Genomic DNA, 24,606 nt, shown 5'->3' with positions numbered 1-24,606 from the left:
TTGGTGACTATTTTGAACTAACATTCATAAGATGTCCTTTAAAAGCCTACTGAAACCCACTACTACCGACCACGCAGTCTGATAGTTTATATATCAATGATGAAATATTAACATTGCAACACATGCCAATACAAACAGTTTAGTTTACTAAATTACAATTTTAAATTTTGCGTGGAAGTATCATGCTAAAACGTTGCGTTATGATGAAGCGTGCGCCTGACATCACGCATTGTAGAGGATATTTTCCAGCCCTGTTCACAGCTATAAGTTGTCTCTTTTCATCACATAATTCCACAGTATTATGGACATCTGTGTTGCTGAATCTTTTGCAATTTGTTCAATGAATAATGGAGACGTCAAAGAAGAAAGCTGGAGGTGGGAAGCGGTGGATTGCAGCCGCCTTTAGCAACACAAACACAGCCGGTGTTTCATTGTTTACATTCCCGAAAGATTATGGTGAAGCTTTACTATGGAACAGAGCGGTCAAGCGAACACGGTTGGATTGGTCCACACACACACACACACACACACACACACACACACACACACACACACACACACACACACACACACACACACACACACACACACTGTATACCGTATTTCCTTGAATTGCCGCAGGGCATATAGTATGGGCCTGCCTTGAATTACTGCCGGGTCAAACTCGCTTCCCAAAATAATTAGTGCATGCTTAGTACTTCCACTGTCATCATTTTCAAAATGGAGAAGGCTGATTTCAATACCGGTAATTTGAAATTGCATTAAGGGAAGAAGATTAAGAGCTATTCAGTAGGATTTAAGGTCCAAGCTTACCCATCCATCCATCCATTTCCTACCGCTTATTCCCTTTTGGGGTCGCGGGGGGCGCTGGCGCCTATCTCAGCTACATTGGGGCGGAAGGCGGGGTACACCCTGGACAAGTCGCCACCTCATCGCAGGGCCAACACAGATAGACAGACAACATTCACACTCACATTCACACACTAGGACACATTTAGTGTTGCCAATCAACCTATCCCCAGGTGCATGTCTTTGGAGGTGGGAAGAAGCCGGAGTACCCGGAGAGAACCCACGCATTCACGGGGAGAACATGCAAACTCCACACAGAAAGATCCCGAGCCTGGGATTGAACCCAAGACTGCAGGACCTTCGTATTGTGAGGCAGACGCACTAACCCCTTCTGCCACTGTGAAGCCGTCCAAGATTACATCACACCCAAACTTTTACTGCATACCTTTGGTAAGTGCCGGAGTGAGAAGAGGTTTTAAAATAATTAGCGCATGCTTACTTTTACCGCATGCCTTTGGTAAGCGCAGGGGTGAGAAGAGGTTTTAAGTTAATTAACACCCCGGCGGCAATTCAAGGAAATACGGTATGTGAGAGAAAAATTTGAATGCATATATATACACATTTTAAATAAAACACTTTGAGAGCGTTTTATTACGAAAATACATAGTAAATTAATCAAAATGTGTAAAAAAAAATGTTTATTTTATCGTCGTCAGAAAAAAACATCTTAGCGAATGACGCGAGGGAACGCTGCACGCGCATGCGCTCTTGAGCTTCAGGCAGCCCGCGCCGGTGGTGAATGCAAGCCAGTGAAATTCAACTGCGTGATCCGAGAGGCAGGCAGACAGGCGCGGGCGTTGTTTCCTGGTCCTTGGAGGATTTGCGGGCTTCTATTTTACACCAAACCGGACACGACGTGATTGGGGAACGGGTAAGAAGCCCAACATCGTGTTCTTAAGCTCACAATGTAGCAGAAATACCGTTTTGGTGGCCGCATCAACACCGTAGCTGGCTGGATGCCGCATGTCGGCTCTCGGAGTTCAAAACAAATGCGACAAAGTCGGCAACACAATGTTGTTCCGCGGTAATTGCGCGGGCTATTATGGTGTAGTTTTTATTCCCCTCGCCGCGCTCCCCCTGTTGGTGGCATAAGGGCGGCTTGTCTGCGTGTACACTTGAGGAAGTTAAATGCTTTGTGTTCCCACGCCAGAAAAGTATGGTGAAGTAAAGGCCTACCGCGAGGCCCAGCGCGCTTAATGAGTGACAGCTCTCTGGCCAATCAGACAAGGCGAACCAGACGCTCTCCACCAATCCGGTTGGCTCTTTGTTCTTCCGTAAGCAAATGTGTCACCGCCCACCGGTTATAAAACAGGACAATAAAGTGTGACGTCCTGGCATGATGCGACCAAAAACAACAGAAATACGGATTTAATATTTGCGAAACATGTTTACATTTCTATACAATGGAACTGAATGACATTTTAAGACGCACTGTTCTTTTGGTTCCCTCCTTTTAATGCATGTCGCTTCCTGTGTAGCTGGGATCCGTCTATAAAACACATTCAGTGTGGTCACCATTTTAGTAATTCACTGTTTTACAGTCTGTGTGTTTTTTTTGCCATAATGTGGTCAGGGACAAACGCCGCCTTTCTTTGCCTGTTAGCTTCGCCGCCCATTGTGTCTGATCGTGACCAGCAACCACGTGGGGCTGAGTGGTGTGTGGAGAATATCCGGTTGGGTCTGTGTTGTAAGCACAATACCAATGGCGCGCAATTTGCAAAATGCGCAACCTTAATGTCAAATCAAATCAAATGCTTATTGGATTCATCACTGTACAGTGTACTTCCAAGACATAACTACTGACTAAACTACTACCACAACTTGGTTTACTATTTATAAAATATAATAATGTAGGGAAGGGGGCAGCAGGTAGCCCGTAAGGACCAGATGAGTCGCCCGCTGGCCTGTTCTAAAAATAGCTCAAATAGCAGCACTTACCAGTGAGCTGCCTCTATTTTTTTTTACATTTTATTTATTTACTAGCAAGCTGGTCTCGCTTTGCTCAACATTTTTAATTCTAAGAGGGACAAAACTCAAATAGAATTTGAAAATCCAAGAAAATATTTTAATGACTTGGTCTTCACTTGTTTGGATAAATTCATTCATTTTTTTACTTTGCTTCTTATAACTATCAGAAAGACGATTTTAGAGAAAAAATACAACCTTCAAAATGATTTTAGGATTTTTAAAATAAACGAGGAGGAGTGAGAAACGCTTGTTGTGTAATGCATGTAGCTAAAAGCAACTCGACCTGCCTCAGCTAACGTTAGCCGTGCTAACGTTAGCTGAGGCGAGAGCGTATGACGCTAGACGTGCAACACTATGTGACGTATGTAAGAAGGCGGGCGTGTTTTTTGTGAGAACATATAATCGAATATTACGATATAGTCATTTTCTATATCGCACAGAGACAAACCTGGGATATATCGTTTATTTCGATATATCACCCAGCCCTACTCTGAGGCACACCACTTGCAGAAAACATAAAAAAAAATGAAACTCAGCAGCCGATATTGACAGTAAAAAGTCGTTCTCGCAATTGTTTGACATGAAATCAAACCGGGGCTTCACGGTGGAAGCGGGGTTAGTGCGTCTGCCTCACAATACGAAGGTCCTGCAGTCCTGGGTTCAATCCCAGGCTCGGGATCTTTCTGTGTGGAGTTTGCATGTTCTCTCCGTGAATGTGTGGGTTCCCTCCGGGTACTCCGGCTTCCTCCCACTTCCAAAGACATGCACCTGGGGATAGGTTGATTGGCAACACTAAATTGGCCCTAGTGTGTGAATGTGAGTGTGAATGTTGTCTGTCTATCTGTGTTGGCCCTGCGATGAGGTGGCGACTTGTCCAGGGTGTACACCGCCTTCCGCCCGATTGTAGCTGAGATAGGCGCCAGCGACCCCAAAAAAGGGAAGCGGTAGAAAATGGATGGATGGAAATCAAACCGTAACCAAGCATGCATCACTGTAGCTCAGGGGTAAGCATTACGTCTATCGCGAGCTACCGGTCGATCGCGGAGGGTGTGTCAGTCGATCTCAAGGCAGGCGTTAAAAAAATATTGACATAAAAATGAGCAATCATCAATCTTCGCCAAGACTTCCCTTTCATCAGTTTTTTGACATTCTCTTGTGAGATGACGATGGCTGCTGCGAGCTCATTATTAAGAAAAAAATCACTGACAGGACGGACGGAGAGAAACACTTTTTATTTCAACAGACTTTCGGGCCGTACCTGCTGTCAAAACTCTAAAGACCGATTGCACAGTTCCTATCTTCACCATAAAAGACCTGTTTCATCCTGCCTGTGCTAACAAAATAAGTGTCAGAAAGCTGGCGTGCACAAGCTAGCAAGCTACGGAGTTTGATGCCAATGTATTTCTCCCCCGCCCTCAGCGACCGCTCCGTCTCATCGCTCGCCCACACACTCACTGACGTCACTCACCTGCTGTCACACATTAAAGGGCCACACACACACATGCTACTCTCATAACAAAGTGTTTAAAAAGGATTATGCAAGTTGGACAAATGAGGTGCCAAATCCAACCACTTTCATGTGGTATTGGACAGAAAGGAGGACTTTTTTTCTCCTCCGTTTGAAAATGCGGATGTTATCAGCACCACTGTCTAATTCCAATCAATGCAAGTCATCAGAATCAAATACACCAACTTATATTCTTGTCTTCATGAAAGAAAGGAATCTATGTGTTTTAAACATGCTTGTATTATCATTAAACACCTTTAACTTGTTAACAAAAATGTCTCTTTCATAAATAAATAAATATAAATTAAAAATATGAATGAGGTAGATCTCCTCGACTTGGTCAATTGAAAAGTAGCTCGCCTGCCAAAAAAGTGTGAACACCCCTGCTGTATCTCATCTCAAAGTAGGTGTACTGCAGGAGTCGGCAACCCGCGGCTCCGGAGCCACATGCGGCTCTTTGACCACTCTGATGTGGCTCAGCCGCATACTTGCCGACCGCCCAAAAAAGTCAGGTAGATTTCCAAATTTAAGTGTCTCTACCAGAAATCTCCTGCCCCCACAACCCCGCCCACCTCAACCGACGCACGGTGTATAATGTAGCCCTAAATAGTCAGGGATACATGGGATTCTGGGTATTTATTCTGTCGTGTTTATGTTGTTATAGTGCGAATGTTCTCCTGAAATGTGTTTGTCATTCTTGTTTGGTGTGGGTTCACAGTGTGGTGCATATTAGTAAGAGTGCTAAAGTTGTTTAAACGGCCACCCTCAGTGTGACTTACATTGCTGTTGAATAAGGATGACTTGCAGTCTCTTACGTGTGTCTGCAATAGTCCTGTCAAACAATTCTTTGGGGTGGCAAGCTATTTATACAAGCTGTAGAGGGCGCTAGCGGTAGTGCCATCATTGTACGCCCTTATAATTGTTCATTGGGTGAACACCAGCGTACATTCGAGAGAATAATTACTCTGAAATTCGGGAGTCTCCCGGGAAAATTGGGAGGGTTTGCAGGTGTGATGCTGTCAAGCGGCATTCATTTAAAACTTGCGGGCCGCACTAACATTAAATTTTCATATTAAGGTGCAGGCCGCGTATCTGAGACCCCTGGCTTATACATGGCACAAAGCAAAAAAAAAACTCTATGCAGTATTATTTCATTATAAATTTCAAAAGAGTTATGTGGCTCCCATTGTTTTCTTTACTTTGTGAAACGGGTCAAAATGGCTCTTTGACTTGTAAAGATTGCTGATCCCTGGTGTACTGTCACGGCCACTCACATCACGCCGTGATTTATTTGGAGTTTTTTTGCTGTTTTCCTGTGTGGAGTGTTTTAGTTCCTGTCTTGCGCTCCTATTTTGTTGTTGATTGCCCTGTCATGTACGGTTGTACTTTGTGGACACCGTCTGCTGCTCCACACTCTGTAAGTCTTTGCTGTCGTCCAGCATTCTGTTTTTGTTTACTTTGCAGCCAGTTGAGTTTTAGTTTCGTTTTGCATAGCCATCCCTAAGCTTCGATGCCTTTTCTTAGCGGCACTCGCCTTTTGTTTATTTTTGGTTGAAGGATAGGTTGATTGGCAATGCTAAGTTGGTCTGTGTTGGCCCTACGATGTGGTGGCGACTCGACTCCGCCCGAATGCAGCTGAGAGGCTCCATCACCCCCCCGGCGACCCCAAAAGGGACAAACAGGAGAAAATGGATGGATGGAGGGCATTAGATACCTTTTTACCTGCATGCTGCTCCTGCTGTCGTCTGCATATTGTGATCAAGACAAACCATGTTCCCGACGTCCATCCATCCATTTCCTACCGCTTGTCCCGTTCAGGGTCGCGGGGGTTGCTGGAGCCTATCTCAGATGCACATGGGCCGAAGGCGGGGTACAACCCGGACAAGTCGCCACCTCATCGCAGGGCCAACACAGATAGGCAGGCAACATTCTCACTCACATTCACACACTAGTGCCAATTTAGTGTAGCCAATCAACTTATCCCCAGGTGCATGTCTTTGGAGGTGGGTGGAAGCCGGAGTACCCGGAGGGAACCCAGGCACAAAGCAATTAGCTCCCTGCTGCCACTTACTGATATGGAAAAGTATTACACGGTTACTCTGCCGTGCTCTAGACGGCACTCAACAACGGCATATTATTTGCGGATTATAGTTATTGGTTTGCAAAAAATATTTTTAACCCCATTACGTGCAATGACATCTCCCACGGCACACCAGACAGTATCCCACGGTACACTAGTGTGCCACGGCACAGTGGTTGAAAAACACTGGTCTACTGAATGTCTCCCATCAGAGGCGCTATTATGAGTAGGGCATGGTTATTCTCTCTATGACAAAAGACTATCCTTGATCATTTCCCTTTCACCAGACAAAGGGAACCCTGTTCTTTTGTTTGTGAGACTGCATGACAAAAAAAAATGCAAAACATATATTTTCTAACTGCTGATCACCAGTTATTGGACATGTTTAATTACTAAAGGAGTTTACTTGTTATTTTAAGGTGAAGGGACCGCTGATCCTAAACCTGAATTTGTAACTCATCTCATTATCATTACCTGGCCTGGCTCACCTTAGTGTGTTAGTTTTCTCCTTGCTGTGTTGCATCAACTAACTTGTGTACTTTGACACCGTCCTATCATTTCCCACACTCAGCTCACAAGTTGTTCAATTGGGATACAGCGGTAGTAATTAAATGCTAACGTAATTGTCAGTGGTGTCATTATCTATCAGTAGTCGTAGTTTACTGAATGGTGCGTTCATTAGTTGATGTGTGTGTTTGTGTGTGTGTGTACAGGAATACAGCCTTGATGTGGGCAGTATGAGTAAGACGCCCCCTAACAGAAGAGGGATAACATTTGAGGTGGGAGCTCAGCTCGAGGCCAGAGATAGCCTCAAAAACTGGTGAGTCATGGCCTCATTCATTCCTTTCCATCCTTGAAACTCTCCACCGCTTTAGTTTTACATTCCTTCTGGGACTGTGTTTAGCTGTTTGCTCTATGTGTAGTGTCTTACTCATAGCTTTCATATGTCTTTGTTCCATTATTGAACAGTGTGGTATCCAAGGTTATATTAAAGCGCTCTCGAAGGCCTCGTATCAGCCACCGGGAGGCCTAGATGTAATATTGCTCACGAAGATTATTATGGGTGTAACGATTCATCAATAGATCGATTTATATTCCTAAATTTCAAGTACCGTGTTTTCCGGATTAAAAGGCGCACTACCGATGAATGGTCTATTTTTGATATTTTTTTTATATACAAAAGCGCACCAAATTATAAGCACATTAAAGGCGTCATATTATAATTTTTTTCTAAATGGAAAACACATTTTTGTGGTCTACATAACGTTATGGTGGTTCTTTGGTCAAAATGTTGCCTGGATTATGTTTCACAGATAATCTTGATGCCGCTTTCTGACAGTCGCTTCCAGATGCGCCGTTTTGTGGACGGTCTTGTTTACGTGGCTCACATTCGGCAGCGTCTTCTACCCGTCATGTTTGTTGTAGCGGTGTAGCGTGCAAGGACGGGAGTGGAAGAAGTGTCAAAACGTGGCGCTAACAGTTTTATGACATTCAGATGTTACTTAAATCAATAATGGAGAAGAAGAAGCATCTCCTCGTCTGGAAACGACAACGCCGGAAATATGTCCCGTGAAAAAATGTCCGACCCGACCGAACTCTCTAATAACTTAAGTTCCTTGGGTGAATAATGTTAACTCACCACACTGATATGTTTTAGGACTTTCATGGCAAGTTTGCTGACAGATATGTAAGTAAGAACTTTACACTACTTTATATTAGAAATGGCAACAGCGAAGGATGAATATCCATTACAAGAAGATAGAGAAAAAGAACCTTATCGACTATCGACACGACTGCAAAGGCGGACGCACGCACATTTTAGGACTTAAGCATATCCCAAATACAGATCAGCAAGTACCAGAAGGTAAGAAAAGTTGCTTTATCATAATATTGCGGAAAAAAACTGCAGCTAATGTCTTACCTTATACACACACTATAATAATACTTGTATCTTGAAGCACATCAAACGGTGCGGCTTCATAGCTTGCCAAAGTCGTACTAAAACATTTTCTAGATTTTTCAGCGCCGTGTGTAATGTTCTATATTTTCAATGGAACATATAAAATGTTGGTGTTGTTTACTTAAATCATATTGCCATCATAGTGCAGCCTACACTTATCAATTATGTTTGACTGCCATCTACTGGTCACAATTATTACACCATGTACCAAATAAAATAGCTTCAAGGTTGGTAAGCTCAACCAAACTTATTCCTTACATCAGGCGCACCAGGTTATAAGGCGCACGGTCAAGTATTGAGGGAAAAAAAAGATTTTAAATGCGTTTTATAGTACGGAAAACACGGTGTATCGATATGTGCTCAGCAGGTTTGCCTTCCAGAAGATAGGTTTTTAAAAGGGAATCGATTAGGGATGTAACAATATCAAAATCTCACGACACTATATTATCAAGGTATTAAAGGGGAACATTATCACCAAACCTATGTAAGCGTCAATATATACCATGATGCTGCAGAAAAAAGACCATCGATTTCCGAACTCTAAATGGGTGAATTTTGGCAAATTAAACGCCTTTCTGTTTATCGGTCTTTTAACGATGACGTCAGAACGTGACGTCACCGAGATAACACACCCACCATATTCATTTTCACATTACAAACACCGGGTCTCAGCTCTGTTATTTTCCGTTTTTTCGACTATTTTTTTGAACCTTGGAGACATCATGCCTCGTCGGTGTGTTGTCGGAGGGTGTAACAACACTAACAGGGAGGGATTCAAGTTGCACCACTGGCAAGAAATCTGCCGCCAGACCCCCATTGAATGTGTCAGAGTGTCTGCACATTTGACCGGCGATGCTAAGACAGACATGGCACAGAGATGTATGGATAACCTGCAGATACATTTGCAACGATTAAGTCAACGAAATCACAAAGGTGAGTTTTGTTGATGTTGTTGACTTATGTGCTAATCAGACATATTTGGTCACGGCATGACTACCAGCTAATCGATGCTAACATGCTACGCTAATCGATGCTAACATGCTATTTACGCTAGCTGTATGTACATTTGAAACTAGATACCCACATTTAATGCGAAACAAAAACTTACCAATCGACGGATTTAATTTGCTCCAGTTTCACAAGATGCGAAAGTCCTGATCGTTTGGTCCGCACATTTTACCGGTGATGCTAATAAGGCAGCCATGCTATGGGCCACTTCATTAGGTACACCCACGCTATGGCCGAATAGCGTCAATAGCTATTCGCTCAATAGCTTCAATTTCTTATTCAATTTCGTTTTTGCTATCTGCCTCCATACTCCGACCATCTGTTTCAATACATGTGTAATCTGTTGAATCGCTTAAGCTGCTGAAATCCGAGTCTGAATCCCAGCTAATGTCGCTATATCTTGCTGTGGTAACAGCCATGTTGTTTGTACTGGCAGCCCTGTATGACGTCACAGGGAAATGGACAGTCGCATCGCAAATAGCGAAAATCAAGAACTTTTAAGCTTTTTTTAGGGATATTCCGGGAGGTGTAAAATTTTGAAAAAAGCTTTGAAAAATAAAACAAGCCAATGGAAACTGATTTTTATCGTTTTTAACCCTTTTGAAATTGTGATAATGTTCCCCTTTAAGGCTACGGTACGATATTATTGTGGTATAGGTCCCAAACAAAAAGACTTAAAAATGCCAAAGTGTGTACAGGACTGTCTCAGAAAATTAGAATATTGTGATAAAGTCCTTTATTTTCCGTAATGCAACTAAAAACCTGAAAATGTCATACATTCCGGATTCATTACACATCAACTGAAATATTGCAAGCCTTTTATTATTTTAATATTGCTGATTACGGCATACAGCTTAAGAAAACTAAAAAAATTTGAATATATCCTCAGACCAAGTAAAAAAAAAACCATTTTTGACAGCAAAACAAAATCGAACATTTAAAAATGTCAATTAATGCACTCAGTATTTGTTTGGGAATCCTTTTGCACGGATCACTGCATCAATACGGCGTGGCATGGAGGCAATCGGCCTGTGGCATTGCTGAGGTGTTATGGATGACCAGGATGCTTCAATAGCGGCCTTTAGCTCATTTGCATTATTGGGTCTGGTGTTTTTCAGCTTATTCTTCACAATAACCTACAAATTCTCTATGAGGTTCAGGTTAGGGGAGTTGGCAGGCCAATGGAGGACAGTAATGCCATGGTCAGTACACCAGTTACTGGTGGTTTTGGCACTGTGGACAGGTGCCAGATCATGCTGGAAAATGAAATCATCATCTCCATAGAGTCAATTGTACGGAATATTTACTGAACTGTGCAATCTACTAATAAAAGTTTCAATCAATCAAAAAAAACAACAACACACGACATGCTAGCAGCGACCGGGCTACGATAGACTCACCATACGTCCTCTTTTCACGGGATATGTCCTCTTTTGCATGACTGTCCAGGTGGAGTTTCTTAAATGCCTCAAATATCCGGCATTTTAGGTAAGGGGTGCGTGTATTTTCAATGTAAGTTCCGGGTTAAGAAGGGGTTAAAAACAAAAGAAAAAATTGTGTGCGCAGCAACATTCGTGAGGGAGGGGCAGAGACAGAGAGAGCGAGAGAGTTATGATAAATGTGCATGCGTCGCCAGGCTCTGCTTTTTACCCATAGATTTATCAGATTTTATTTTTTTATTATCTATAGCAGGGGTTTCAAAAGTGTGCCCCGTATGCCATTTGCGGCCCACAGCTAATGTTTTAAAGGTTCACGGCACATTCTAAAAATACTATTAAAATAAGCAAAAACATAAACAAAAGTGAAATAAAAAAAAACTTAAAGGCTAAATGTAATTTAGAGAAAGTTGCAACGTTGACTAATAAAACCAAGTCTGTTTTTTTATTTCAAACTGTCATTGCTCAAAACATAATATTGAATCAAAATCAATGTTATTATGAATTATTGCCCTTTCCAAGGTTCCCATTACTTCACATCAAATATTCTACTAAGAAAAATAGTTTTTGGTGTAAGATTTAGCAAATTTGTTAAATAACCATAAAATGTTTATTTTGTTGTTTTCTTACTGTACCGAAAATGAACCAAACTGTGACCTCTGAACCGAGGTACGTACCGAACTGAAATTTTTGTGTACCGTTACACCCCTATTGCTTCGGCATTTTGTGGGTGTGGCACCCAACGGAGATGTTGAAATGCGGAGTTTCAAACACTCTTCATTCTCTAGCGCAGTGGTCGGGAACCTTTTTGGCTGAGAGAGCCATACAAGCCACATATTTCAAAAAGTATTTCCGTGAGAGCCATATAATATATTTTTTTAACATTGAATACAACTAAATGCGTGCATTTTTAAGTAAGACCAACATTTTTAGAGTTTGATAAGTCTCTTATTCTTTTGAATAACATTGTTATTCTGAAGCTAACCAACAATAAATAAAATCGTTCTTACCGTTAATGTGACTTTTTGAACAGGTGCGGTAGAAACCGGATGGATGGATTAAAACGCATGAGAATGTTTTATATTTTGAACGTAATATTTCACACTGTGATTGCCAGCGGAAATATTCATTACTTACCGTGTTAAGCGATGTCAGCTAAAGAGCCACATCTGGCTCTAGAGCCATAGGTTCCCTACCCCTGCTCTAGCGGGTGACTTTTCAAATGATGCCACATATTAGCAGTAATGCTACTTTTTGTAGCAACGCTGTTGCCCCACACCTTCTTTCTCTCGTACCACTCGTACCATGCCGCTGCCTCTCTGCTTCGCGAGGGCGTATACATATGTGACGTATGTAAGAAGGTGTGCTTGTTTTAAGTCTCTGTGAGTAGCAGAGACAACGAGTGAGAAACGCCCGCAGTGTAATGCCTGCAGCTAAAAGCAACTGCGAGAGAACGTATACTCGAATATCACAAAATAGTCATTTTCTATATAGCACAGAGACAAACCCGCGATATATCAATATATCGCCCAGCCCTAATTATACTCGTAAAAAACATAGTATATTTGCCACTAAGGGAGCTAAGATTAACGATTTAGAAGCCACACTGTGGAGGGATGTTAGTGAGGATGCTACATTTTGTTGAAGAAGCCTTCTTTTGCTGTCAAATTGTCCAAAGGCAGCTTGAATGTGTCATTAACATTTTTTCCACGAAATGAGGAAAATATTAAAAGCTCTATCTTTGGCTAAATTGTATTATTTATGTAGTGTATATTGCACAACTCTTTTTCTGATCCCTCACCTAACTCTAGTCACCAACAAAAATGGCATTTTGAAAAAGGGCTAATTAAAACCCCCCAATTCACGCAAGGTGCAATTGCCGAGTGAGTGTACGCCCTCAGTTTTTTACAATTTAAATATTTCCTCTTTACCTTCAAAGATTCTTAATTGTCAAGGCGCTCTTCACATGCACACTGGACAGTCAGTCCAGCAGTAGAAAACACCTGCTGCGGCTGGCGTGCTTGTTACCAAGGGAACGTTGTCATGGCAATGACCTAGTAACCAGTGCAATTGTTTTTTTAAGTGTTTAATCAAAATAATTCGCAATGACCTGTAAATGTATTATGCATGTAAGGCTAGTAGTTGGTAATGGTACTCAAGTACATCCTTTTTGCTCCTTTACTTGACTATCTTTTGAGTATGTGACTCCGCTTGACACAATAGCATTGTACTTTTAGCGTTCAATAATTAGCTAGAAAAACGTTGTTAGCAAAAATGGTACTAACTACACTAAAGAACTGCATTCCCCCAACTAATGCAGGCCTCTTGCTGCAATTTTGATAGTCAACGATTAGATAATCAGATAATAAGCGTACCCATATTTAATTTTTCTACCGACTTTTAAATGCAGCTTAAATTATTTTAGGCATGTGCTTAGGAACAAAAAGATGATTAATTAATTCATAAATATTTATGCTGTAACTGTGCTGCACATTCATCCATCACATCCATTTTCTACCGCTTGTCCCACTCGGGGGGGCGGGGGTGCTGGAGCCTATCCCAGCGGACGGTAGGCGGGGTACACCCTGGACAAGTCACCACCTCATCGCAGGGCCAACACAGATAGACAGACAATAAGTTGTTACAAAAATGTAAATGACTATTAAAATGTCCATTTTTAAAAGAAAGTAATGGCAAAGTGCTGGAAAAAAAACAAGTAACCGTGTTAATGTATTTAAAAAACATTTAAAATAGCAGCAGTGAAAACCATCAACAAAACACAAAATCTAACTTCCTCATAAAGAAAAGCATTTTGTGGTGTTTAAAAAGCTGCACACTACTATATTGACTATTTATTAACTATGGCAGTTTTAGCACTCTAATAGACATAATGTGTAGAATTATATACTGTATTTGATTAATGATTAAAATGTTTGTAGTTTAATAGATTTTAATGGTGTAACGGTACACAAACATCTCGGTTTGGTACGTACCTAGGTTTAGAGGTCACGGTTCAGTTCACTTTCGGTACAATAACAAAACAACAATATATACATTTTCTGGTTATTTATATACCAAATTTGTAAACAATGGCTTTATCCTTTTAACATTGGGAACACTATAATAATTCTGCCCAAATACAGAAATAGCTCTGTGTGTGATGGATGTGAGCCCCCACTAGGCTGATCAGTGCAACAGCAGGCAGTCATAAATGCTAAAGATAACAATAACATACATATACACACAGGGTCCATTGCCAGTGTTCATGTGGTCATCATATATATAAAATAAAAACTAAATAAGACACTGCTCAGAATTGGTTTCATAACCAAACCTTTCTACAAAACCCGTTTCCATATGAGTTGGGAAATTGTGTTAGATGTAAATATAAACGGAATACAATGATTTGCTAATCCATTTCAACCCATATTCAGTTGGATATGCTACAAAGACAACATATTTGATGTTCAAACTGATAAACTTTTTTTTTTTTTTTTTTTTTTTTTTTCAAAATAATCATTACCTTTAGAATTTGATGCCAGCAACACGTGACAAAGAAGTTGGGATAGGTGGCAATAAATACTGATAAAGTTGAGATATGCTCAAACACTTTTTTGAAACGTCCCACAGGTGTGCAGGCTAATTGGGAACAGATGGGTGCCATGATTGAGTATAAAAGCAGCTTCACAAACAATGATGGGGCGAGGGTCACCACTTTGTAAGCAAATTGTCGAACAGTTTAAGAAAATTTCTCAACGAGCTATTGCAAGGAATTTAGGGATTTTACCATCTACGGTCCGTAAATTCATCAAAAGGTTCAGAGAATCTGCAGAAATCACTGCACGTAAGCGATGATATTACAGACCTTTGATCCCTAAGGCGGTACTGCACCCAAAACCGACATCAGTGTGTAAAGGATATCCCCACATGGGCTCAGGAACACTTCATAAAACCACTGTCAGTAACTACAGTTGGTCGCTCCATCTGTAAGTGCAAGTTAAAACTTTACTATGCCAAGCCAAACCCATTCATCAACAGCACCCAGAGACGCCGCCCGCTTCGCTGGGCCTGAGCTCATTTAAGATGGACTGTTGCAAAGTGGAAAAGTGTCCTGTGGTCTGACGAGTCGACATTTCCAATTATATTTTGAAATTGTGGACGTGGTGTCCTCCAGAACAAAGAGGAAAATAACCATCCGGATAGTTATAGGCGCAGAGTTCAAAAGCCAGCATCTGTGATGTATGGGGGTGTATTAGTGCCCAAGGCATGGGTAATTTACACATCTGTGAAGGCACTATTAATGCTGAAAGGTCCATACAGGTTGTGGAGCAACATATGTTGTCATCCGAGCAATGTTATCATGGACGCCCCTGCTTATTTCAGCAATACAATGCCAAGCCACGTGTTACAACAGCGTGGCTTCGTAGTAAAAGAGTGTGGATACTTTCCTGGCCTGCCTGCAGTCCAGACCTGTCTCCCATCGAAAATGTGTGGCACATTATGAAGTGTAAAATATGACAGCGGAGACCCCGAACTGTTGAACGACTGAAGCTCTACATAAAACAAGAATGGGAAAGAATTCCACTTTCAAAGCTTCAACAATAAGTTTCCTCAGTTCCCAAATGTTTATTGGGTGTTGTTAAAAGAAAATGTAATGTAACACATTGGTGAACATGCCCTTTCCCAACTAATTTGGCATGTGTTGCAGCCATGAAATTCTAAGTTAATTATTATTTGCCAAAAAAATTAAAGTTTATGAGTTTGAACATCAAATATCTTGTCTTTGTACCATACTCAACTGTATATGGGTCGAAAATGATTTGCAAATCATTGTATTCCGTTTATATTTACATCTAACACAATTTCCCAACTCATATGGAAACGGGGTTTGTACATATAAAGTGCAACATTTCTACATAAAAAAGCAACATTAAAAGGCTTCAAGTTGTTGTTCAGATAAAAAAAAAATTTTTTTTAGAAATGTTGAACTCAGATTTTAACAAAACGTGTCTTCTACATATAAAAAGTGCAACAATAAACTGTATCGAATCAACTCAGCCTCAGAATAACTTTTCTTTTTCCCCCCCAAGCCTTTAACCCTGGTGAGTTTCAATCAATCTTCATGTTTGTTTTGCCACAAAATTCAGTTTATCCACATTATCTGCAGAAAGAGCAGACTTGCTTGCAGTTACAATGTCTCCAGCTGTGGAAAATACCCTTTTGCTGGGCACGGAGGTAGGAGGTATGGGGAGGTAGTGTCTGGCTAACTTGGCAGTAAGAAGATATGTGGGCTCAGTGTTCTTACACCATAGAAGTGCGTGAAGAAACTTGTTTAATACAAAATGATCTTAAATCTGCTGCTACAAAAACACCAACGACATTTGTTATTGCTCTAGCCCTGTCAGAAGCATACCCTACTGCTGCTGAACAGTGTTGGCAAACCACTTTCGCTTTGTCCACCTCTCGTCCTCCACTGTTGTATCGCACCGCGAAGCCGAAGTGTTCCCAATCGTGAGATCTTAACGAGGCAGGAGGGTCTTCCGGATCGGGCTTTTGCAAGTTGTCGTAGCCCGGTCGTTGGTAGCATGCCGAGTGTTGTGCCTCGGTCTGCATTGTTTACGCAACGTGCAGTGCGCTACTTAATATGTCCGTGTGGAAACTCCCGTACCGAAACGGTTCAATACAAATACATGTCTTGTCTTGTCTCATGGTATTGTTAGGGTACAGGAGCTTTTCTTGTTTTGTTTATAGAGTATTGTTCTTGTATTCTATTGTTTATGTTAAATGTGGAATGAGTGAGAGGGGTTGGGCTATTATAAGCAGCTGCTCTATCCAACCCTTTTTCAAGCCTTGTTTAAATATCTTTGCCAACATGTAAAAAACAAAACAAAACTGTTTAGTTGTACTGTGCAGGTTTGAAATAAAAATTTCAATTCAATTCATGTAGGGCTGGATATATCGCGGGTTTGTTTCTGTGCGACATAGACGATGACTATCATGATATTCGAGTATACATTCTCACGCAGTTGCTTTTTGCTCCGGGCATTACATACATGCTTTTCTTCACTCTTTCTTGTCTCTCATTCTCACAGAGACGTAAAACAAGCGCACCTTCCTACACACGTCACATACTGTCACGTCATACGTCACATACGTATACGCCCTCCGGATCAGAGAGGCAGCAGCATGGGTAACGTTAGCTGTGATGCTAGCGGAGCCGTATGAATGGTAATACGAGAGAAAGAAGGTGCGAAACTGGTAACAAAGGAAGGAAGAATTAATTCCCAAGAAAAACAGCAGCAGTGGTTCAGCGGAAGATGTCGAATAGACAACTTTAATTTGACAAGTGTGGGGCACGAGCTTTGCTACCAAAAGTAGCATTACTGCTAATATGTAGCATCATTTGAAATGTCACTTGCTAATAACTGTTTAATAAATACAGTTTTGGTCTATTTACTTAGTTGTGATTTCCTTCTGTGCATAAAAGTTTAAAATGAGTCTATATTAAAGGCCTACTGAAATGAGATTTTCTTATTTAAACGGGGATAGCAGGTCCATTCTATGTGTCATACTTGTCCATTTCGCGATATTGCCATATTTTTGCTGAAAGGATTTAGTAGAGAACATCCACGATAAAAGTTCGCAACTTTCGGTCCTAAGAGAAATGCCCTTCCTCTACCGGAAGGCGCAGACGATGACGTCACACGTGTGGGGCTTCTCACATATTCACATTGATTTTAATGGGAGCCTCCAACAAAAAGTGCTATTTGGACCGAGAAAACGACAATTTCACCATTAATTTGAGCGAGGATGGAAGATTTGTGTTTGAGGATACTGATAGCGACGGACTAGAAAAAAAAAAAAAAAAGTAAAGAAAAAACGCGATTGCATTGGGACGGATTCTGATGTTTTTAGCGACATTTACAAGGATAATTCTGAGAAATCCCTTATCTTTCTATTGTGTTGCTAGTGTTTTAGTGAGTTTAACAGTACCTGATAGTCGGAGGTGTACGTCCACGGGTGTCTTGACGCCAATGTCTCAGGGGTGTCGACGGCAGCTTTATGGACGGCACAAGCTCGGCTTTTCTCCGGTAAGAAGCGACTTTTTACCACAATTTTCTCACCGAAACCTGCTGGTTGACATTCGGTTGGGATCCATGTCCGCTCTGATCCATAGTAAAGTTTCACCTCCAGGAATTTTAAACAAGGAATCACCGTGTGTTTGTGTGGCTAAAGGCTAAAGCTTCCCAACTCCATCTTTCTACTGTGACTCCTCCATTATTAATTGAACAAATTGCAAAAGACTCAGCAACGCAGATCTCCAAAATACTGTGTAATTATGCTGTTAAAGCAGACGACTTTTAGCTGTGTGTGTGCGCAGCGCTCATACTTCCTAAAAACATGTGACGTCTTGCGTACACGTAATCATTACACAACGTTTTCAAGACCAAACTCCCGGGAAATTTAAAATTGTAATTTAGTAAACTAAAAAGGCCGTATTGCCATGTGTTGCAATGTTAATATTTCATCATTGATATATAAACTATCAGACTGCGTGGTGGGTAGTAGTGGGTTTCAGTAGGCCTTTAATGCAGTATGCACAAGAATGTTTTAATGTACACAGATAGAATCATCATACTGCTGTGATTATATGTATCAAATGTTAATTCAAGGATTACGCAAAATATCGAGATATATATCGTGTATCGCGATATGGCCTAAAAATATCGAGATATTAAAAAAAGGCCATATCCCCCAGCCTTAAATCCACGTACCATTACACCCTAAATCAGGGGTGGCCACACTTTTTCTGCAGGCGAGCTACTTTTCAATTGACCAAATCGAGGGGATCTACCTCATTCGTTTATATCATTTATATTTATTTATCTATGAAAGAGACGTTTTTGTTAACAAGTTAATTGTGTTTAATGATTATACAAGCATGTGTAACACATATAGATGTCTTTCTTTCATGAACACAAGAATATAAGTTGGTGTATTACCTGATTCTGATGACTTGCATTGATTGGAATAACGGCCACATTTTTGAATGGAGGAGAAAAAAAGTCCTCCTTTCTGTACAATACCACATGAAAGTGGTTGGTTTATGGCATCTTATTTATCCAGCTTCCATACACTTTACAAGAAAAACATTGGCGGAAAATTCCGTAGCTTGCTTGATTGACATTCACGGCACCCGAGGGTCTTGTGAGATGATGCTGGCTGCTGCGAGATCCATCCATCCATCCATTTTCTACCGCTTATTCCCTTTCGGGGTCGCGGGGGGCGCTGGCGCCTATCTCAGCTACAATCGGGCGGAAGGCGGGGTACACCCTGGACAAGTCGCCACCTCATCGCAGGGCCAACACAGATAGACAAACAACATTCACACTCACATTCACACACTAGGGCCAATTTAGTGTTGCCAATCAACCTATCCCCAGGTGCATGTCTTTGGAAGTGGGAGGAAGCCGGAGTACCCGGAGGGAACCCACGCATTCACGGGGAGAACATGCAAACTCCACACAGAAAGATCCCGAGCCTGGATTTGAACCCAGGACTGCAGGACCTTCGTATTGTGAGGCAGATGCACTAACCCCTCTGCCACCGTGAAGCCCTGCTGCGAGATCATTATTATGAAAAAATGACAGAGAAGAAGGCGAGAAACGCTTTTTATTTCAACAGACTCTCGCGCCATACCTGACGTCAAAAGCCTAAAGACCGACTGCACATTTCCTATCTTCACAATAAGAGCCCTGCTTCATGCTGCCTGCATTAACAAAATAAAGAGTCTCGGAAAAGCGCTTGTGCACGCCAGCTTTCCGAGCGATCGCTTGTGCACGCCAGCTTTCCGAGACTCTTTATTTTGTTAGCGCAGGCAGCATGAAGCAGGGCTCTTCTTGTGAAGATAGGAAATGTGCAGTCGGTCTTTAGGCTTTTAGTTGTTTTTTGTGTGTTTCTTTTTGGGGTGGATGTTTGTTCTTTCTCTTCTATGTATAAGTATTGTTATTTCTATTTTAGCTTTATTTGATTTGATTGAATTTTTCTTTCTTTGAAAAAAAAAAGTTTATTGCTGTTTTTCTGTTCTGTTCATCTCTGTCTAAACATTAATAAAAAAATCAAACACTAAGAAGTGACATCGACAAATCAATAGTCCAGCACTGACTGGAGGAACAAATCAAGTAAAATAGGAGCGGGCTGATTGACACTAGGTGTGGCCAGGTGCCAATCAGCTGCAGCTGAGGGAAAACAGCGCACAGGTAAAAAAACAGGAAACAGACAAAATAAGAGCGCTGACAGGAACTAAAAACAGGAAATACTAAACACACACAGAGGAAAAACTGAAACACAAACAAACTGTCAGTGCAAGCCTGACAGGGGAGCTTTCTGGGAGAGGCACTGAAATCCGGAAAACCTCCCGGAAAAATGGGGGGGGGGGTCGGCAAGTATGCAGCTGAGCCACATCAGAGTGATCCAAGAGCCGCATGCGGCTCCGGAGCCGCGGGTTGCCAACCCCTGATATGTTTTTTGGAATAACACCATCCTTATGTTATGGTTATTGGGACACAAAGGGCTCAAATGTTCTGTGTTTTGCCCCTTAGGTATGCTGGCAACATTGAAAAGATTGATTACGACGATGAGAAAGTGCTAATTCATTACCGTCACTGGAGCCACCGCTACGACGAGTGGTTTGACTGGACAAGTCCTTACTTGAGACCCGTGGAGAGGGTCCAGTTGAGGCGTCAAGGCCTCCAAGACGAAGCTCCTGTGCCTGTAAGTCAGGAAGGCTCTTGGCTTTGCTTCCAGTTCTATTTTTTTTTTCTTATCCTGTACTGGGAAGGGTTGTGAAATGTTCTGTGTCTGATTGCGTTGCACATTTTTTTATGACTTGTCCCTCAAACTTGTTGACACTAAAGCCCATCCCATAACCTTTATGTCAGTGCATTAACCAGTAAACAATGCCGTGCAAACTGGGACTTAAATGTTTGTTTATCTTTTCCAGGGTTTTCAAGTGAATGATAAGGTTCTAGCAAGCTGGTCTGACTGCCGTTTCTATCCTGCTAAAGTCATCTCAGTCAACAAAGATGGTGGGTGAATTCAAAATATTTTCCTTTCTCTTCTTTAGGAAATATTTTATTCATAATTAATGATTACTACTATGCGGAAATGTGTTTTTCACAGTCTTGTCCAGAACTACTTAACAGTGATAAGCGATGGATTACTGCATATTTTACAGACTCAAATTACAATACTGTGCACATTAATTTTTTTTAGCTTTGATTTCCCTTTAAGATTAGAAGCTGCCGTAAAACAAAGACCTGTTGTTTTTAATTGTATTTTTGTCTTCCACAGCATCGTACACTGTGAAGTTCTTTGATGGGGTCATTCAGACAGTAAAGGAAATACACGTGAAACCTTTTATTAAAGAGGTACTTATGACAAATATTCAAAATCTCTTGTTACAGCATTCCATTTTTTACCCAGTGTCTTTGTTTGCCCAAAAACAGGGAGCTGCAGGGAAACCCCGGAGTTTGGAAAGAAATATGGTTAGGAGAGTGGCAAGCCGCAGGAGGCCTCAAGTTAACGGCGATCCCAGGACTAAGCGGGCGAGGCGCAGCACCTCTGACCAGGAGGATGAAAGTAACAGTGAAGACGAGGAGCACGAAGCCAGAATGGCGAACAGAAAAAACAAGCGAGCAAACGGTAAAATGGAGCCCGCTCTTAAACAGGCGGAAGAAAAAATTGTGCAAGCGGACCAGAAGAAGCCCTGCGGTGATGCAGAAGCGACCAGCCGACTTACAAATGGAGCAACTGACTCTCATAAACAAACTGATGACAAATTTCATGTAAACGGTGAAAAAGAGGATATTGAAATTGAAGCAAGCGCAACACAGCAATACTCTGACTCAGTCAAGCCATGCACAGAAGTGCCCAATCCAGTAGAGCAGACACCCACACAATCCAATGGAGATGTGGAGCAGAAACCAAACATCCAATCAGAGACCTCACAGCCTGCAGAAGACGTGCCGCCGCCTGCCCCGCCGCCTGTGAAACGTAAGTCTTTATATAGTAAACAAGAATTATTTTTTTTCCCTAAAATGCAGAGGTAAATACTAATTAATATTTTTTATTGGGTATTAATTAGGGATGTGCCAATTGATCAGCCACCAATCAGTATCAGACGATTTTCTTGAAAAACTACACATTCTCAGTTGCCAGTTACTGCCTTTCAAAGTCGATCACAAACGGCAATTGACTATTAAAATATTTATTCTTTGTCCCCCAGCTGACAAAGTAGTAGCTAATTATGTTTCTCCATACTCAGTGGAGTGTTTCCCCCAGAATATTTGTTACCACTCTGCCTGTACCCAATCAGATGGTTGAGTGGGTGGGACAATGTTGGGTGCTGCAGAGAGTACTGACAGAGGCAGAGGCAGTACAAAGTGTAGCAGCTTGTTCCATCCATCTATTTTCTACCGCTTATTCCATTTGGGGTTGTGGGGGTTGCTGGTGCCTATCTCAGCTACAATCAGGCGGAAGGCGGTGTACACCCTGGACGACTTGCCAGTAGCAGCTTGTTAAGATTTTAATTTAGCACCAAATGATAATGTAAATACATTTAATAAAGTCAAATACAAATAAGGTAACAAGAGAAGTACCCTACACTTCTCTTTTGTAAAGTAAATCTGAACAGCCGATATGGGCATCTACGTCAACAATATGATTTGCCTGAGAAGCTAGACAGGACAAAAAAAATAGATAAATGCATTTTTTTTTTTTTTATTTTGTTTTTAATACTTTGTTTAGTTTAGCCTTAACAACAAAGAGCTGCGGGAAACTCTGCATTGTGCATCCGCTACCCAAAGTTAATACAAATCAACTCCATTACGGCTAAGAAACTGCATTTCTGAGTATCTTAAGTATAATTATCCAGTTTCTGAAAATAATTCCATGGACACAGAAGTTAAAAATGATATCAATTAGTAATAAACATTGTTTTTTGATTTTGTTTGTATTATCGACCGTTTAGCTAAAATAATTGTATTTAATAAAAGAGAATAAGGGGGGCAGCACGGTGACAGGGGTTAGTGCGTCTGCCTCACAATACGAAGGTCCTGGGTTTGATCCTGCGCTCGGGATCTTTCTGTGTGAAGTTTGCATGTTCTCCCCGTGACGGTGTGGGTTCCCTCTGGGTACTCCGGCTTCCTCCCACCTCCAAAGACATGCACCTGGGGATAGGTTGTTTGGCAACACTAAATTGACCCTTGTGTGTGAATGTGAGTGTGAATGTTGTCTGTCTATCTGTGTTGGCCCTGCGATGAGGTGGTGACTTGTCCAGGGTGTAAAACGCCTTCCGCCCGATTATACCTGAGATAGGCTCCAGCGACCCTGAAGGGAATAAGGGGTAGAAAATGGATGGACGGAAAAGACAATAACGAAATAGTTTAAATATTTTGCTGATATTGTTGAACTTTCAATAGCACTCACCATAAATAAATAGAATAATGGGCCGGTCTCGCTCATGGATGATTAGAATCAGCAGCAAAAATTCTTAATCGGAACATCCCTAATACTAATGTGGGGGCTGAGGAAAGGTGATGAATGTCTTTGTCACTCTTGTCATTGACAGCGGTGAGGAAGCAGGGTTTCCACAATCCAAACAGATTCAGCAGAGAACCACGTAAGTGCATCCTGAAATGTGTTCTTCTGTTCTAAAAGATACTTTGCATTTTAATAGACGTCTCTGAATTATACCTTACTTGTCCTATTGCACTTTGCAGTGTACCGCGTCATCAAAAACCAACCTCCTCCCGTACTCTCCATCAACCTCGACCACAACCCATTTAAGTGTAGCGCCCCCGGCTGCACAAAGTCATTCCGTAAGGCTAAGCTGTTGCATTACCATATGAAATATTACCATGGTGAGGAGCAACCTCTGGAGGCCGAGTGCAGCCCCACCAGGAGCATTCAGACCAGAGCATCAGAAAAACAGGCCACGGGCTCCAGTCTGGATGGCCCAAAGAGAAGGAGAACCATTTCGGCTTCTATGCGTGAGTTGTGCTCTAGGTTCCTCATTGGATAAATGAAGAAAGTCAGCACAAGCGTGATCATGAGGCTCACACTAAATGCTAATCAAGCAGATTCAACTGGTTCTAAACCGGTTGTGTTCATCTAAAAATAGGAATCCGCATTATTGATGGTTAATTAGTAGTGCACATTCTCATGATTCTTGTGGCTTTGATTAATCAACATTAGGTAACACATTATTGGGGGTTCCAACCATCTCATATTTGCCCAATGTGCACATTTCCCCCCCAGACACTGTTGTAGCTGCTGCAGCTACTCGAGATGACGTGAAACCTGCAGGCAGACGCACATCTGCTCCCTCTGCAATCAACACACATGGCCACCAGCAGAGGGCGCTACTCAGGGAGAAAAGCAAGGAGAACCAGCTGAACAGAAATGGATGCCTACAGGATAAAGTGGCAGACAAGTGCAGCTTTGACTTTGGTCAGTAATATTTCCCCTTTGTAATATGACCACACTTGCGGGTAATAGCAGTGTTAAGTTGCACACATTTCTTGCAACTTTTCTAGGTCTAATGAAAGACAGGCCAAAAGAAAAACCCAAACAGAAGGACTTCCTTCGCATTAAGCTAAAGAAGAGGAAGAAAAAGAAAAAGCTCCAGTCTGGTAAGCAGGGCTTTTGTGCATCATGCCATTGCATACATCTGCTGCTCTGCATGTCCACTCACTGTTACATTGTGAAAGTGGCTTAGCTGAACAGTATGGGAGTC

The 24,606-nt window shown here is 41.7% G+C and overlaps 1 protein-coding gene across 2 annotated transcripts in view; it reads left to right on the top strand.

Moving 5' to 3' along the window:
- Window positions 1-1,561: 1,561 nt before the first annotated feature.
- The window catches only part of LOC133535241 (PHD finger protein 20-like), a 46,480-nt gene continuing 23,435 nt past the window's right edge, over window positions 1,562-24,606 (top strand). For both annotated transcript variants that reach the window (XM_061874871.1, XM_061874870.1), the window contains exons 1-10: window positions 1,562-1,720; window positions 7,118-7,224; window positions 20,411-20,582; window positions 20,812-20,896; window positions 21,162-21,238; window positions 21,317-21,863; window positions 23,440-23,490; window positions 23,591-23,860; window positions 24,129-24,320; window positions 24,407-24,502. In XM_061874871.1, coding sequence (XP_061730855.1) covers window positions 1,589-1,720; window positions 7,118-7,224; window positions 20,411-20,582; window positions 20,812-20,896; window positions 21,162-21,238; window positions 21,317-21,863; window positions 23,440-23,490; window positions 23,591-23,860; window positions 24,129-24,320; window positions 24,407-24,502 — 1,729 coding nt within the window. In that variant the 5' untranslated portion in view covers window positions 1,562-1,588. The remainder of the gene's footprint in view (window positions 1,721-7,117; window positions 7,225-20,410; window positions 20,583-20,811; window positions 20,897-21,161; window positions 21,239-21,316; window positions 21,864-23,439; window positions 23,491-23,590; window positions 23,861-24,128; window positions 24,321-24,406; window positions 24,503-24,606) is intronic.

This window comes from Nerophis ophidion, linkage group LG16 (genome assembly GCF_033978795.1).
Source record: "Nerophis ophidion isolate RoL-2023_Sa linkage group LG16, RoL_Noph_v1.0, whole genome shotgun sequence".
NCBI classification, from domain to species: Eukaryota; Metazoa; Chordata; class Actinopteri; order Syngnathiformes; family Syngnathidae; genus Nerophis; species Nerophis ophidion.
This window is presented reverse-complemented; position numbering and strand designations above follow the sequence as displayed.